We start from the raw sequence: 16092 nt of genomic DNA on the forward strand, positions 1-16092 counted from the left end.
GAACCCAGGGCCTCATGCATGCAAGGTAAGCACTCTATCACTGAGCCACCTCCCCAGCCCCAGTCTTTTTTTCATTTTAATTTGCATTATACTGTATTTATATATTATGTAATACATGATATTGTAAAATAGAACTTACAGAATATAAAATATATCACTTTGTATATTGAAAAGGAAATAATACCATCAAGAAGATGACAATATCATCAATTAGATTCACTTGCCATAAATAGAAGGCAACTATAAAAAGACATACAATGTCAGATAGCTTTTAAATTCTAGCTAGATTCTTTTACCTGTTGGAGGCTTAGGCCTGCTCATGAGAAGGGGAGCAGTCAGCAAATGCTTTGGAGGTGTTAAATCAGTATCTTCCTCCTACATTAGAGGCCATGGCAAAACATGGAAACTCTCATTTACCAATACCTCATGCAACAGCTGTCTTCCACCAAGACCTTGGGGTCCACCATCCTCTACTTTAGGAAATGCTCCTTTTTGTGGTATTTAAGCAGCTACACATAGAAGGTCCTGGTTGTGGGTTAGTGATAGGAGAATCATCTAGTGGGACTGGTCTTCACCCTGGAGGTAGTGCAGCTCACACATATAGCCCTATCTACTTATGGAGGCTCAAGATTGATGGTCAAAGCCAACTGGGGCCGGAAGGTCTGTGAGACTCTTACTACCAGTTAACCACCAAAAAGCCCCAAATGGGGCTGTGGTTCAAGTGGTAGAGTACCAGCCTTGAGCAAAAAAGCTCAGGGACAACATCCAGACCCTAAAATCAAGCTCCAAGACTAGCACCAAAAGAAAAGAAAAAGGGAACACAATGTGCAAACGCAGAAGTGTGAAACCAGGCAGAAACACTGGGGATCTGCAGAGGAAAAAGGCTGGCCCACTGAGGAGCGTGTGTGTGTGTGTGTGTGTGTGTGTGTGCGTGTGTGTGTGTGCGTGTGCGTGTGTGTGTGTGTGTGTGTGTGTGTGTGTCTGCTGTGGCCAGGCTCTAGAGAAGCCTCAATCCTTCTTGGTTCAGATTATCTAGGACAACCTGCTACTTCTGCTCTAAGAATTGGAAAAACTCGAGGCAGGAAACTCACAGTGACTATTATTCTCCCTGTGCCTTTTTCTAGGAACCAGGATCATCTATGACCGCAAATTCCTGATGGAATGTCGGAACTCACCTGTGGCCAAAACGCCCCCGAGGGACCTGCCAACCATTCCTGGGGTCACTAGTCCTACCAGTGACGAACCACCTGTGGAAGCTAGCCAAACCCACCTGCCCAACAGCCCAGAAGAAAAGCGGGTGACTGGTGAGTGGCCAGGCTCTGCCTTGGTCCTTTGAAAGAGGAATGCCTGTCCTTTTGGGGGATTTCAGGCAGGGGGTGAGCCTGACTCTCCTACTTCCTATAGCCAGCCTGCCCCTGGAACAAACCCAAGAACCCTCAGAACGCTGATTTGGCACCATCAGGCAATGTAATTAGTGCTTATCTAAAATGACAGTGGCATCACAAACTTTCATAAACATGCTCTGTATAATTGTCTCCAAATAATTAGCGCCCTTGTGCAGGAGGCAATTTTTCAAAAGCCTGGTGCACTTGCCCTCTAGGAAATCACATGTTTATAAGATAAGAACTACATCCGGTTACTTCTTGGCGAGTGAGAGTTCTTTAATGGATCATTTATGGAGAGAGGCAGAAACAATAAGCCCTGTTGTCTCTGAGGCTTTGACATTTCACAGCTATGTCCTTCCTGGTATCCCCAATTCTCAGATACTCAGAGCAGTCACCTTGGTAGCAACAAGTGTGAATGTGCCCTTTGTAGCATGGTGACTGGCTAGCCAGAACCTCTGAGCTCTCCTCAGTGGGAGGACAATGCCTGAACACTTTGATCCTATGGAACCCACTGACCCTTCACCCTGAAGGCCCAGGCAGAAAGCAGCTGGGGCCTAGGGCTCCACCTGCTGTGCTGACAGCAGCAGAATCCACCCATCCGGCCCTGCAGGACATGATTCATAATTACTTTGGGAACTCCAGAACCCAAGACAGACAGCAGGTGCCTTTGTCTCCACGGCTCAGAGGACCTGGTAGGCGGGTGGATATAGGTACCTGCAGAGAGCAATGTGACAGATGATTAGTGTGGTCACCTGACATTTGCTCAAGGATACAGTCATTTAGTCACTGCCTCTTACTTCTAGTTTTTTCTTCAAACCCACCTAAGATGCCATTGAGGATAGAGCTACTCAACACCTGAAACTGCCAAGTCACCACTACCTAAAGGCTGTCACCCCTATTTACACGTTCTTTGCTCCCAGTTTCTAGAGCTGCTTTGACCTGTAACAAAAGTAGGGTTGTCCACACAGTTGTTAGACTAGGGTGAGTGGGAAGTGAGATATCTTTTCATTTTGTTTAACTGGATATAAGAAAACAAGGGTCCGCTAGGTATAAGTGGCTCACACATGTAATCCTAGCTACTCAAGATACTGAGATCTCAGAGAAAAACCCACGAGACACGTTTTTATCTCCAGTTAACCAGCAAAAAGCCAGAAGTGGAGGTATGACTCAAGTGATAAAGCACCAGTTTTCAGCTATAAAAGCTAAGCGAAGTGGCGCTGTAGCTCAAGTGGTAGAGCGCTCGCCTTGAGTTGAAGAGCTGAGGGACAGCGCCCAGGCCCAGAGTTCAAGCCCCACAACCAACAACAACAACAAAAAAAAGCTAAGCAAGATCACATGGCCCTGATTTCAAGCCCCAATAACCAGCACAAGGGAAAACAAAACAAAAAACAAGAGTTCCGCCATTGGAGTCATACTTGTGTACATATAACCAAAGGAGAGACGAGTGTTGTCCCTATTTGAGGGCCCAAACAGGCATCTTACAATCTAGAACCTTGAAACTATCCTTGCCCAGTAGACCATGACTGAGACAGTCCCATTTAAAAGCGAAAACAAGGGCTGGGAAGGTGGCTCAGTGGTAGAGCGCTTGCCTTGCATGCCTGAGGCCCTGGGTTCGATTCCCCAGTACCACATAAGCAAAAAGAAAAAAGCCGGAAGTGGCGCTATGGTTCAAGTGGTAGAGCGCTAGCCTTGAGCTGAAGAGCTCAGGGACAGCGTTCAGGCCCCATGACCAGACCCCCCCCCAAAAAAAATAAAAGCAACAACAACAACAAAACCACTCCCACAGTATGAATTACTTGGAAATGTTAGTGGAAAAAGAATAGTGACTGAATTATTCAGTTTAACTGCTTTATTTATTGCAAGGTCAAGCTATTCCATGGGCAATTGTATATCTGAGTAATAGGGCCTATATTTTTGTGTTTGGAGTTGGTTTAAATAGGCACAAGTGAGCTAGCTGGGTATGGTGGCACATGCTTGTAATTCTAGCACTTAGGTGGATTAAGGAGGAGGATCACAAGTTCCAGGCCAGTTTGGGCTACATAGCAAGAGCCTACCTGAAAAAAAAAGTAAACTTAAAGAGTAGCTAGAGGAAGTGGCGCCATGGCTCAAGTGGTAAAGTGCTAGCCTTGAGCACAGAGAGGCTCAGGCACAGAGCCGAAGCCCGAGGGGGGGGGGAGGGGGAGGGCTGGGGAATGTGGCTTAGTGGTAGAGTGCTTACCTAGCATGCATGAGGCCGTGGGTTCAATATCTCACTACGACATAAACAAAAAAATAGTAATAAAATTATATTAACAACAAAAAAAAAAGAATAGCTGGGCTCCTGTGTCACATGTCTATAATCCTGATGCTGAGACCTGGAAAATCAGGACCTAGCCCAGGCAAAAACCCATGAGTCTTTAATCTTAAAAAAATAACCAGCAGAGCTGGGCACTGGTGGTTCATGCCTGTAATCCTAGCTATTTAGGAGGCTGAAATCTAAGGATCATGGTTCAAAGCCTGCCCAGGCAGGAAAATCCGTGAGACTCTTTTTTTGTTGTTGTTGTTGGTCAGGTGGCTTGAACTCTGGGCCTGGGCGCTGTCCCTCAGCTCTTCAGCTTAAGGCCAGCGCTCTACCACTTGAGATACAGCACCACTTCCGGTTTTCTTGTGGTTTATTGGAGATAGGAGTCTCACGGTCTTTCCTGCCTGGGCTGGCTTTGAACCATGATCCTCAGATTTCAGCCTCCTGAGTAGCTAGGATTACAGGCATGAGCCACCAGCACCCAGTTCCCTGAGACTCTTATCTCCAATTAACCACCAGAAAACTGGAAGTGGTGCTGTGGTTCAAGTTGTAGAGCACTTGCTTTGAGGTGAGGTGAAACACTCAAGGACAGCACCGAGGCCCAGAGTTCAAGCCCCATGACTCACCAAAAAGAAAAAAAAAGACCCAGCAGTGCTGGGAGTGTGGCTTCTTGGTAGAGTGCTTGCCCAGCATTCATGGAGCCCTGGGTTCAATTCCTCAGTACCACATTAAAAGAAAAGGGCAAAAGTGGTGCAGTGGCTCAAGTGGTAGAATGCTAGCCTTGAGCAAAAGAAGCTCAGGGACAGTGAGTGCCCCGGCCCTGAGTTCAAGCCCCAACACTGACAGGGGGCATGATGGGGTTGGGGGGGGAAGGCGGGGAAGAGGTAGACAAGCAAATCAGGCACTGGAGACTTATACCTCGAATCTTAGCTACTAAGGAGACAGAGATCTGAGTATCAAGGTTCAAAGCTAACAAAGACTCATCTCCAATTTACCAGAAAAAGGCTATATAAGGGTTGGGAAGGTGGCTCAGTGGTAGAGCACTTGCCTTGCATGCATGAGGCCCTGGGTTCGATTCCCCAGCACCACATAAGCAAAAAGAAAAAAAAAGCCGGAAGTGGTGCTGTGGCTCAAGTGGTAGAGCGCTAGCCTTGAGCTGAAGAGCTGAGGGACAGCGCCCAGGCCCAGAGTTCAGGCCCCACAACTGGACCATAAAAAAAAGGCTATATAAGTGAAAAGATGGGGGGCTGGGAAGGTGGCTCAGTGGTAGAGCGCTTGCCTTGCATGCATGAGGACCTGGGTTTGATTCCTCAGCACCACATAAAGCAGAAAAAGCCGGAAGTGACACTGTGGCTGAAGTGGTAGAGCGCTAGCCTTGAGCTAAAGAGCTGAGGGACAGCGCCCAGGCCTAGGCCCCAAGACCAAAAAAAAAAAGCCAAGAGGTAGAGGTCTAGCCTTGAACAAAATAGCTAAGGGAAAACATTGAACTCTTGAGTTCAAGCTCCAGTACCCTCACAAATAAAGACAAAGCAAGCAAAAAGCTAGGCTGGAGGCATATTGTGGTAGAGTTCTAGCCATGAGCAAAAAAGCTAAGCAAGGGCTCAAAGCCCTGAGTTTCAAACCCTAATACAGACAAAAAATAAATAAATTAAAGGAAAAATAAAGTCAGGTTGCTCACTAGTGGTTTACCCCTGGAATCCTAGCTACTCAGGAGGCTGATATCTGAGGATCTCAGTTCAAAACCAATCTGGGCAGGAAAGCCCAGGACCAACACACACACAAAAATAAAAGTAGCCATTCATTTGTGTTTATTTAGATGACTTTTTGTGTGTGTGTGTGGTTGTGGGGCTTTAACTCTGGGCCTAGGTGCTGTCCCTGCGCTCTTCAGCTCAAGGCTAGTGCTCTACCACTTTGAGCCACAGCACTACTTCCTGTATTTTTTAAAAATTAATTTAATTGTTTAAAAGTGATGTAAAGAGTTACATGAGTGGGCTGGGAAGGTGGCTCAGCGGTAGAGCGCTTGCCTTTCATGCTCGAGGCCCTGGGTTCGATTCCTCAGCACCACATAAGCAAAAAGAAAAAAGCTGGAAGTGGCGCTGTGGCTCAAGTGGTAGAGCGCTAGCTTTGAGCTGAAGAGCTGAGGGACAGCGCCCAGGCCCAGAGTTCAGGCCCCACAACCGGACCCCCCAAAAAAAAAAGTTACATGAGTACATGTACAGTCTTTCACTCTCCCAGGCCCTCCCTCCCATCTCTACCTACAAGTTGCTTAGTTTACTTTCATAGGTGTCCAGTAGGCTTCATTGCTGCACCTTTTCAACCTTTTTCTCTTGAGTTCTGTACATTCATTTGTATTTTATTTTTTGCCAGTCCTAGGGCTTGAATTCAGGGCCTGGGCATTGTCCCTGAGCTTCTTTTGCTCAAGGCTAGCCCTCTACCACTTGAGCCACAGTGCCATTTCCAGCTTTTTCTGCTTATGTAGTATTGAGGAATCCAACTCAGGGCTTCATTCATGCTAGGCGAGCATTCTACCACTAAGCCACATTCCCAGCCTGCTCTTTGTTTGGAGATTGGGAACGTGTATAGCTAGGCATGGAAGCTCTAGACTGGAACCCAGGAGTCCTAGCCAAGATTCCTAACTTAGTTCCAGCTACTCTTGCTTTCCTTAGTAGCATAAGTCTGGCTCCTCCTCTTCTTGTGAGAGAACAGATTGAGCAAGAAGAAACTCTTAAGTGTCTTCATTTGCTCCTGGCTTACCCACCCTCTGTCTCTTCTTTCCACAGGTGAAGAGTCACAGTTTGAGATGGACATTTAAGGGACCAGCCATCAGATGGAGCGATGCTTCTGAGCCCCTCAGTCCCTTCTCAGGAGAAGAGTTACACCAGCCAGGCCTAACGAAAGTTACCCTGCTGGGCATTCAGTTGTGGTGTTGGTCACCCAGCCCTACTCTCACTCAGGGCACCCGCTCCCCTTTCCTCTTGTGAACACCAGCACATACCTCCTTGTGCCTCCATTGATGCAGGAGCTGCAACCCCAAAGGGAGTGACTCTTGCGTACACACTGCAGCCATCTTCCAAGACTTGGACAGAGAGGAACTCTTCTGAATGATCATCTGGCTTCTCCAGACCCATCCTCTTGGTATACCCCTTCTTAGGTTGGGGTACCTGGCAAAGTTCCCCTCCACTTCTTTCCCTAAGATAGGAAATAAAATCCACCTTCACTATAGGGCCAAGTATTTGGCCCCGATTGAGCTCTTTGCAACTCCAAGTGATACCAGCTACTCACTATGTTCAGTGCTTGTAATGTAGTTTACATTAATTTCATTTGGTTCTCATACTGATCCTCATATTTGCAGCTAAGAACTCAGACTGGCTCAGGAAAAATGACAATATGTGGGACTTGAGCTCTGGTATTCTCCATCTTATTTTTCAGTGGCAAATTCTACCTCTCTGTCGAGTGACACAGTTAGCTTCCAGCTCATTGCAAGTGAGAGAAAGGGAAATGCTAGTTATTGCTAGTAGGGAGTCTCTTCGGTCCATATATCCCTGATCTTTATTGAGTGATCCCTTTGTGTGAGCTGACATGAAGGGGGGTAAGATGAAGCAAGCTCTCCGCCTTAAGGATTTCATTGAAATGTAAGATTTATTTTCCAATTGTTTTAAAATAAAAAAAAAAGCTTAAAAACAGATTCAGGTTCTATAAGGTTGCTTAGGAATGAATGGCTTGTGCAAATTTTAAATCCATGCAAAGGGAAACTTGGAGTGATCTTGCAGCTGGACTTGAGTATGGAAGGACGTAAGTACACCAAGCTCTGAAGATCAGCAGGTCTTGGGGAACCAAGACATCAAGGAGAATTTTTGTGGGTGGGGTGACTTTTACAGGTGGCCATAGAAGGTCTAGATTCGTAAGGGCCTTGAATAGATAGCTGCTGAGAAGCAAACAGGTGTTTCTCATTGCAGAATGTGTTATGGATTGATAACCTTGACCAAGAAAGAGTGGCTGATGCAGACTTGAATAAGCTCTGGGAACGTAGCACTTGTCAGACTGCTGTAGGGGACCGGACATTCAGTGATCAAGTCTTTGTCCACTTTCAGCAGCTGAGTTGGAGCCCCCTGCCCTCCTAAGGACTGTTAAGAGCAGCTAGGATCCGTGTCTGTGCTGGTGTGTGCAGGGAAGAACCCAGCCTTTGGCATATTAGCAACAAACATAGATCTTTTTCTTTTTCTTTTTTTAGCCAGTCATGGGGCTTGAACTCAGGGCCTGGACTCTGTCCCTGAACTCTTTCATTCAAGGCTAGTGTTCTACCACTCTGAGCCACAGTACCACTTCTGGCTTTTTCTGTTTATGTGGTACTTCCAGGGTTTAATGTATGCTAGGCAAGCATTCTACCAGTAAGCCACATTCGCAGCCCACAGGGCCTTTTCTTTTCTTTTTTTTATTAGTTTTTGTCTGTTCTGGGGCCTGAACTCTGGGCCTGGGCACTGTCCCTGAACTCTTCAGCTCAAGGCTAAAGCTCTACCATTTGAGCCACAGTGTCACTTCCAGCTTTTTCTGCTTATGTGGTACTGAGGAATTGAACCCAGGGCCTCATGCATGCAAGGCAAGCACTCTACCACTGAGCCACCTTCCCAGCCCCAACACAAGACCTTTTTCTATGAGCAGAAAAAATGAGGCTGGGCTGGAGCCAGTAAATCTAAACTAAGTTAAGTGAGAGCTTCTTGTTTCTCCTGACCTCCCTCAGATATATTGTTAAAGGATCAGATCTAGTTCCCTTCTTGGTCCTACATTTGTCTCAAGGTTTGTTTACAAGGTAATTAGTTGACTTGCCAACTTGTCTACTTATTCAAGGTCTACAACTCAGTCCTAGTCCCTGGGAAAGGGAAACCTTGGAGATAAGAGCCTGCCGTGGTCCAGCTTAACCTTGAATCCTGAACTGGAGAAAACTTTCTAGGATGCCTATGGTAATGGACACAGTTTGACCTTTAAATTCTGGTATTAGCATCTTGAGCCTACTGGCGACTTGGACCGATCGATGCCTCATAGGAGGACTAGGATACTTTGTTGTTGTTTATGTGTATGCCGGTATTGGGACTTGAACTTGAGGCCTAATTAGCTTTTTCCACTCAAGGCTGGAACTCTTCCATTTGCTACACCTCCACTTCTAGCTTTTTGATAGTTAATTGGAGATAAAGGTTTTTCCTGCTGGGGCTGGCTTAGAACTGAGATTCTCATCCTAGATTTGAGGGTTATAAGCATAAACAACCAGAGTTCACACACACACACTAGGAAATACAGTTTTAAGCTATGGTGTGGTCTCCCTGATGGGGACGAAAAGAGTTAGAAACAGTGAAGGGTCACGTCACACTGCCAAGAGGCAATTCTTGTAATTGTCCAACTATAAGGTAGTGACTATGCCCTAGGTTAAAGGGATGTGAGGTTTGAGGAGGCTTCACAGGGGAGGTGGTACTTGCTAAAATGTTTTGGTTGAAGCCATTCCTGGGATGGGAGTGGCCTAGGCTACAGCTGCCCTGAGCCCAGCTAAGTTAGAAGGCTATTTGAAGGATAGCCAGCCAGGCACTGGTAGCTCACACCTATAATCCTAGCTACTCAGGAAGCTGAGATCTGACAGTAGGTGTTCAAAGCTAGCCCAGGCAGGAAAGTCCATGAGATTGATCCTTAATTAGCAAAAAGCTAGAAGCTGTGGCTCAAGTGCTAAAGTGCAAGCCTTGAGGTTAAAAACAAAAACAAAAAAACAGGGCTGGGAATGTGGCTTAGTGGTAGAGTGCTTGCCTAGCATGCATGAAGCCCTAGATTTGATTCTTCAGTACCACATAAATAGAAAAGGCCAGAAGAGGTGCTGTGGCTCAATCTGAAGTGGTAGAAAGCTAGCCTTGAGCAAAAGAAGCTCAGGGACAGTGTCCAGAACCTGAGTTCAAGTCCCAGACTGGCAAAAAGCAAAACTCGGACAGACAGCACCCAAATCCTGAGTTCAAGCCCCAGGAGGTGCACATGCATGCGCGCGCACGCGCACACATACACACATACACACTCCCCTGAAGTGGAATTGGAGAGGCTTGATAGCACTTGATGAAGTCAATTGAAGAGGAAAATGTGTCAAGTTTTACATGTAGGTGAATTATGTGGTATGAGGAATTGTACCCAGGGCTTAATGTATGCTAGGCAAGCACTCTACCACTAAGCCACATTCCCAGCCCACAGGGCCTTTTACTATGGACAGAAAAGTGAGGCCAGGCTGGGGCCACTAGAGCAAAGCAACAGTAAATCCCTAGAAGGGATCAGTAAGGAGATGTTAGGAGCTAGGCAAGGTAAATAGCCAGGAGGTAGGTGATAGCATTTTGAGGAATGTTGCTAGTGGACATTAATGGGATGTAGGGAGCTGAGGTACTGGTGATCCAGCTGTGGGCATCCCTCCAACCGGTGTTCCAGTTAAAGACACCTTTCTATGGGCACCTTCAGCTGTGTGACATCCTGCTGACTTGATGAAGGACCCAAAGACACACATACACACACACAAAAAGCATGATTAAATGCAGATAAATGTGTCAGCAGAGCAGGGATACCCAAACAGTGGGAAGGATATGGAGGCTGTAGAGAACTTAGGAACAAACACCATCTGGAATGAACCCAGTGTGTGAGCACATTAGTATATGGTAGGCATTAATGGGGTGGGTAGCCTAGGGTAGTTGAGTCACATGGGATCTTTGCTAGAACAATTGTATGGAATGTCTACTGAATTCCTGGAGGCTTCAATTTTATCTGCATTACCCAGAAACTTAGGAGGTTGGGATTTTTACTTGTTTTACAGATGAGTTTTACAGAGTCAGAATTAGGAGTCTAACTCCAAAGCCTTTGCACCTTAAAACACAAAGTTGGGTGCCAGTGGCTCATGCCTGTAATCCTATAGCTGCTCAGGAGGCTGAAATTTGAGGATGGTGGTTTGAAGCCAGCCTCAGGCAGAAAGGTCCATGAAACTTATCTCCAAGAAACTACCCAGAAAAATCCAGAAGTGGTGCTGTGGCTCAAGTAGAGTGCTAGCTTTGAGCAAAAGAAGCTCAGGGACAGAGCCTAGACCCTGAGTTCAAGCCCCAGGACTGGCCCCCAAAAAAACAACACTCGTGGGAGAAACTGAAGCCTGGGCTGTTCCAATTCAGTTCTATCAGCAGTAAGGATGTTGGTTGAAAGAGTTCATAGAACAAAGCAATGACTGGTAGAGGAGGGGCCTCCTCAGTCTTTGATGTCTGGTGAGTTGCTTTGAGCTAGGGGTTTGGCCTGGAGGGAGTTAGGGGAATGAAGGACTGCTGGGTTTTTTAAAGTACTGGGGATAGGGGTGGGCAGTGGATGTGGTGTAATGTCTTTTTTTCCCCCCTGGGGCTTGAACTCAGGACTTGGGCATTGTCTTGAGCTTTTTCTCTCTAGGCTAACACTCTTACCACTGAGCCACATACAGCTCTACTTCTAGTTTTCTGGTGGTTAATTAGAGAAGACTCTGGCCTTTCCTGCCTGAGCTAGCTTGGAACCTAGATTCTCAGAGCTCAGCTTCCTGAGCAGCTAGGATTACTGGGGTAAGCCACGCTCTCCTGGCTCTGGTGTAATGTCTTTATGGGTTGGTGTACAGGTTCTCATTGTGAAATCACAAGCCTGGATTCTTGGAAATAAGGTGCAGGTTCTCTCTCTCTCTCTCCCGCCCTTCTCCTCCCCTCCTCTCTCCTCTCTGCTTTCCTCTCCTTTCTCCCCCCCTCTTCCCCCTCCCCTCTCCTCTCCTCTCCTCCCCTCCCCTCTCCTCTCTTCTCTCCTCTCCTCTCTCTTCTCTCTCCCAGTCCTGAGGCTTGAACTCTGGGCCTGGGATCTGTTCTTGAGCTCCTTTTGCTCAAGGCTAGTGCTCCACTACTTGAGCCACAGCTCCACTTCTTCGGCTTTTTCTGTGATTAATTGGAGATAAGTGTCTCATGGACTTTCTTGCCTGGGCTGCAATCCTCAGATCTCAGCCTTCTGAATAGCTAGGATTACAGAGGTGAGCCATCAGCCACACTGGCTTAGGTGCAGAACTTTTCATGGCACATCTACCCTTAAGCAGAGGGCTTTGCTATAAGACCAGCAGTCCTGTGTGAACAGCCAGCATCCCAGTGAAGGAGTAAACAACTCTTTCTGGAATTGACTAGAACAAAGAAAAGCCTTTCTCTGCAGGGGGTGTGCTTGAGAAGGAAACCTTTCCAGTAGATTGACTGTGGGCAAGCAGCATCCCTGAAGATGTTTTTCTTGTTTCATACCATCCAAAGAGTACAAATGGAATTGTTCCTGAAAGCGGGTGGTGGTGGGGGGGGAGACACCATGGATCACAGCAAAGTGGAAGTGAATCTCTTCCCTAGAAAACTGGAAATAAGAAGCTGTGTTTTGCCAGAAAATTCTGAAGTTGTTTTCAGTGTCCAGTTACCTGACTGCTTGGTGCTGCCCCCTACTGGGAAGTTTGTTATTAGCAGGGAAGGCAGCATGCTTCCCATAGTGAAGATGCCAGGTGAATTCACAACCGAAGTACTATTTCTCTAAATTTCTCCTCTTTTTTTTTTTTTTCTCTCTCATCTCTTTCCCTTCACATGCCAGTCCTGAGACTTGAATTTTTGGCCCTCAGATGTTAGCTTCCAGAGTAGTTAGGATTACAGGCCACCAGCACCCAGCTTTTAAAAGAGTTTAAGGGAAAAAGTTTCCCAGGCAGTGACCAGAGTTGTATTGTGGGCAGAACCAGGGGTAGCACAGAATACTTCCAAGCTCCCTAGACCTGGTTTGAAACAAGCTAGTGATGACCCTGCATTCCATGGGGCCAATGTAACCATGCCATATTGTATTCTGATTCACACCCAGGCCAGCTTCTTCCACCAAGAAACTCCAATTAGGAGCAAAGTACTCTAGTTCTTTTTAGCTAGAGAATTTAAACCTTTCCCTAGTTGCTTTATACTAACACGAGAGAGGAGAAACTGCTTTCCAAAATCAGGATTCCAGTGGTAAGAAACTTCATGTCTGCTAGATTCAGACATGCATTGGAATCACCAGTATAAACACAGTTATCATTCAGATGCTCCTGCAGCTCTTGAGGGAGTTTTGTCTTCTGGATCACCAAAGCACTAGCCAGAAAGCCCATGTGCCACTGTTCTGCCTTCTGAGCCAAGCCACTTACCCCTAAAGGACATCAGCATGCTGGGGTGTCCTGAATAGTGATGGTGATATACAACTATTACTTAAAAAAAAAAATTATAGAGTCTGGGAAGGTGGCTCAGAGGTACAGCACTTGCCTTGCATGCCTGAGGCCCTGGGTTCGATTCCTCAGCACCACATAACAAAAATATATATATATATACACACACACATATATATATATATATATATATATATATATATTGCATAGTTTTGCCAGGCATTGGTGGCGTAGGCCTATAATCCTAGCTACTCAGAAGGTTGAGATTGAAGGATCACGGTTCAAAGCCAGCCTGGGCAGTAAAGTCCATGAGACTCAACTCCAATAAATAGAAAACTGCAAGTGGAGCTGGGGCTCATGCAGTAGAGTACTTGCCTTGAGCTGAAGAGTGCAGGGGCAGCGCCCCAGCCTGGTGTTCAAGCCCCATGACTGACAAAAAAATAAATTGCATAGTTTTGTTCTCTATACAACATAGAATGATCAAACCAAACAAATTAACACACTCAGCACTTTAAATACTTAATTTTTTGTTGTTGTTGTTGAGAGTGATATCAGAGTTTTAGGACTATCTTTTTGTTTTTGGAGACTATCTCATTGGGGCTTGCATGTTATAAACATGTATTGAATTATCATAATTGTAAGGTGTATTAAATAGCTAGGTTTCATTAGGTAGCTGATGAAGATAACACTACACACTATTCAGGCAGGAAAAGTTTACTGAACTGCTGTCCCCACCATGCATGGTGGAGAGGCATGGTTGAAAAGGGGAGACCCACCCCTAGGTCAGGACTTATCTAGGCCAGGGACAGGAAGAGGTGTGGCCACACTGGATCGGATGTGACTTCAGGGCCTGGGACCAGCCAATGTCAGATGGAATGCCAGGGGCCGCCCAGGATGTAACCTAGCAGGAGGGGGAAGTGACTGCTTCCAAGTGTGCCAGTTACCTAGGTAACAGATACTGGGTGGAAACTTAGCCAAGAGGTAGGGAGCTGTCTGCACAGCGCCTGCATGGCTCGGGGCAGACCTGACAATAATGTCCTCCATGAATATGAAAAATACGTTTCAATTAAAATGATTGAGCTGGGCACCAGTGGCTCACACCTATAATCCTAGCTACTCAGGAGGCTGAGATCTGAGGAAGGAGATCTGAAGCCACCCTGGGCTGGAAAGTCCTTGAGACTCTTATCTCCAATTAATCACAGAAAAAGCTGGAAGTGGGAAGTGGACTAATGGTTCAAGTGGTATGGCAGTAGCCCAAGCCCACAGTTTGAGCCCCAGAACCAGCCAAATTTTTAAAAAGTAAAAAAAAATAAAATGTGAAGTCAGGTGGTGCATGCCTGTAATTCTAGCTACTCAGGAGGCTGAGATCTAAGATCCAGATGTTTAGCCAGCTTGGGGGAGGAAAGTCTGTGAGACTCCTCACCTCTAATAAATTACTCAGAAAAAACTGGTAATGCTGTTGTCTCAAGTGGTACAAGCACTAGCCTTGAGCAAAGCAAGCTCAGGGACAGCCCAGGCCCTGAGTTCAAGACCCTGGACTGGCACCCAAGAAAACAAAACCGGACATGCTAAAACTGCCACAATAATCAGTATTTGTGCTTGGAGGGAGATACTTTTGTGGATCCCACTTCTCCTTAAAACATCAGTTATTTAGCACAATTCAAAGAATAATCTACCAGCTGATCATTCGTTTCTTCAATTTTGTGGAAAACATAAATGATTGAGAAATGAGGAACCAAAATATCTACCCGTTTCCAGTGGTTTAGTCGGGTGCCCTAGAGGTTCCTACAATAGATCACACAGTAAAAGAGTCCAAGGCCCGAAGTACTTGTTCTTCTTGGTAACGTTGAAGGATAATGGATAGCGTCCCGGTTCCAGTAACTCGGGTGGCGGCGGATCCACACCGGCTGCGGGGGCCCACGTCCCCGGCGGTGGAGCGGTCCCCGGGCTTTCTTTGCTCAAGGCTAGTGCTCTACCACTTGGGACCACAGCACTACTCCGTTTTTGTTTCTGAGTCATTTACCGGAGGTAAGAGGGTCTCCCAGACTTTCCTCCCCAGGCTGGCTTCACACCTGGATCCTCAGATCCCAGCCTCCCTCCTGAGTAGCTAGGATTGGAGGCCTGAGCCGCCTGGGCCTGGCCTCACCGTCTTGACTGATTGATTTTAAACTCTGCTGGTCCTGGGGCTCCGACCGTGGCTTGCTGGGGCACTGTCCCAGGCAGGCGCCGCGGCTGTGTGGCCGCAGCAGCATCTCCCCTGAACCTGTGCTGTGGGAAATGCCACAGGAACCCCACCTGACCAGCCGTCCTCACCCACACTGGGGGACAAGTCGCCGCGACGGCGGGGCTCCCACCTGGCCTTAAAGCGGGCTTGCAATGGACCCGCCATTTCTCAACGAGCGGGGGGGGGGGGGACCCACCAGCGGCCTTTACCACTTGAAGACTATACAGTGCCAGGCGGCAACTCGCGCGAGACTGAGGTAGTACTCTCGCGAGAAGCCTGGCAGGCGACAGTGATGGCGGCGGCGGGAACCGGACCCGGCCCAGGATCGGGTACCGGGCCGGGCCCAGGAGCAGCGGCAAATGCAAACACAACAGAAGAGGGAGAAACGAAGCCAGTGGCAGCGGCGGCAACCGCTCCGGCTGGAGAGGGACCCTCGGCGGCGCCCGCGACGGAGCCCAGCTCGGGAGAGGCGGAGAGCGGGTAAGCCGTCCCGCTGCCGGGGAGAACCCCCTGAGGGAGGCCCGCCTCCCCCACCGCGGAACGCCGCGGCTCTCGGGGCTCTCCCGCCCTGCTCGGAGCCTAGGCCTGGGCCAACGGCTCGGCGCGCCCTGCCCCCTCGGGGGCCGTAGCCCCGCCCGCCGCCGGCCCGGCCCCTCTGGTGTGACCCAGGCCACGCCCCCTTCCGCACCTTGGGCGGCCGGAGGTGAGCGTGACCGCCTGCGGATCGCGTCTCCGGCACTGGCTTTTGAGCCCACGTTGAAGGTGGGTGGCTCCCTTGTTCTAGCAGGGCCTTCGTAAATACCCCACTCCACAGTGCCAGACTGGACAGTGACAGTCCCGCTGCGTTAGACGCCGAAGGGGCGAGCCGGAGCTGCGGATCTGCAAGGACCGGCTACAACTCGTGTGGAAGTGTCCCTAAGAACCCAGTGAACTTCCCCGTGTCTGTCCCGACTATGTTACTGCACATATTCTGACGAAAACTCTGGGCCTCCAGTCC

The 16092-nt window shown here is 47.9% G+C and overlaps 2 protein-coding genes across 5 annotated transcripts in view; both read left to right on the forward strand.

Annotated features, from left to right (window-relative positions):
* The window catches only part of Eif4ebp1 (eukaryotic translation initiation factor 4E binding protein 1), a 38254-nt gene extending 30916 nt beyond the window's left edge, over positions 1-7338 (forward strand). Inside the window, exons 2-3 of the mRNA XM_013024551.1 lie at positions 1125-1304; positions 6447-7338. Of these exons, the coding sequence (XP_012880005.1) occupies positions 1125-1304; positions 6447-6478 (212 nt within the window). The 3' untranslated portion in view covers positions 6479-7338. The remainder of the gene's footprint in view (positions 1-1124; positions 1305-6446) is intronic.
* Positions 7339-15337: 7999 nt separating this feature from the next.
* Positions 15338-16092, forward strand: part of Ash2l (ash2 (absent, small, or homeotic)-like (Drosophila)) — a 40202-nt gene continuing 39447 nt past the window's right edge. For 2 of the 4 annotated variants that reach the window (XM_013026355.1, XM_013026347.1), the window contains exon 1: positions 15379-15575. In XM_013026355.1, the coding sequence (XP_012881809.1) occupies positions 15388-15575 (188 nt within the window). In that variant the 5' untranslated portion in view covers positions 15379-15387. Of the gene's footprint in view, positions 15576-15811; positions 15858-16092 lie in introns of those variants that run through there. The other 2 variants (XM_013026362.1, XM_013026368.1) reach the window with 2 other exon arrangements.

This window comes from Dipodomys ordii, unplaced genomic scaffold, assembly GCF_000151885.1.
Source record: "Dipodomys ordii isolate 6190 unplaced genomic scaffold, Dord_2.0 Scaffold4, whole genome shotgun sequence".
Taxonomy (NCBI): domain Eukaryota; kingdom Metazoa; phylum Chordata; class Mammalia; order Rodentia; family Heteromyidae; genus Dipodomys; species Dipodomys ordii.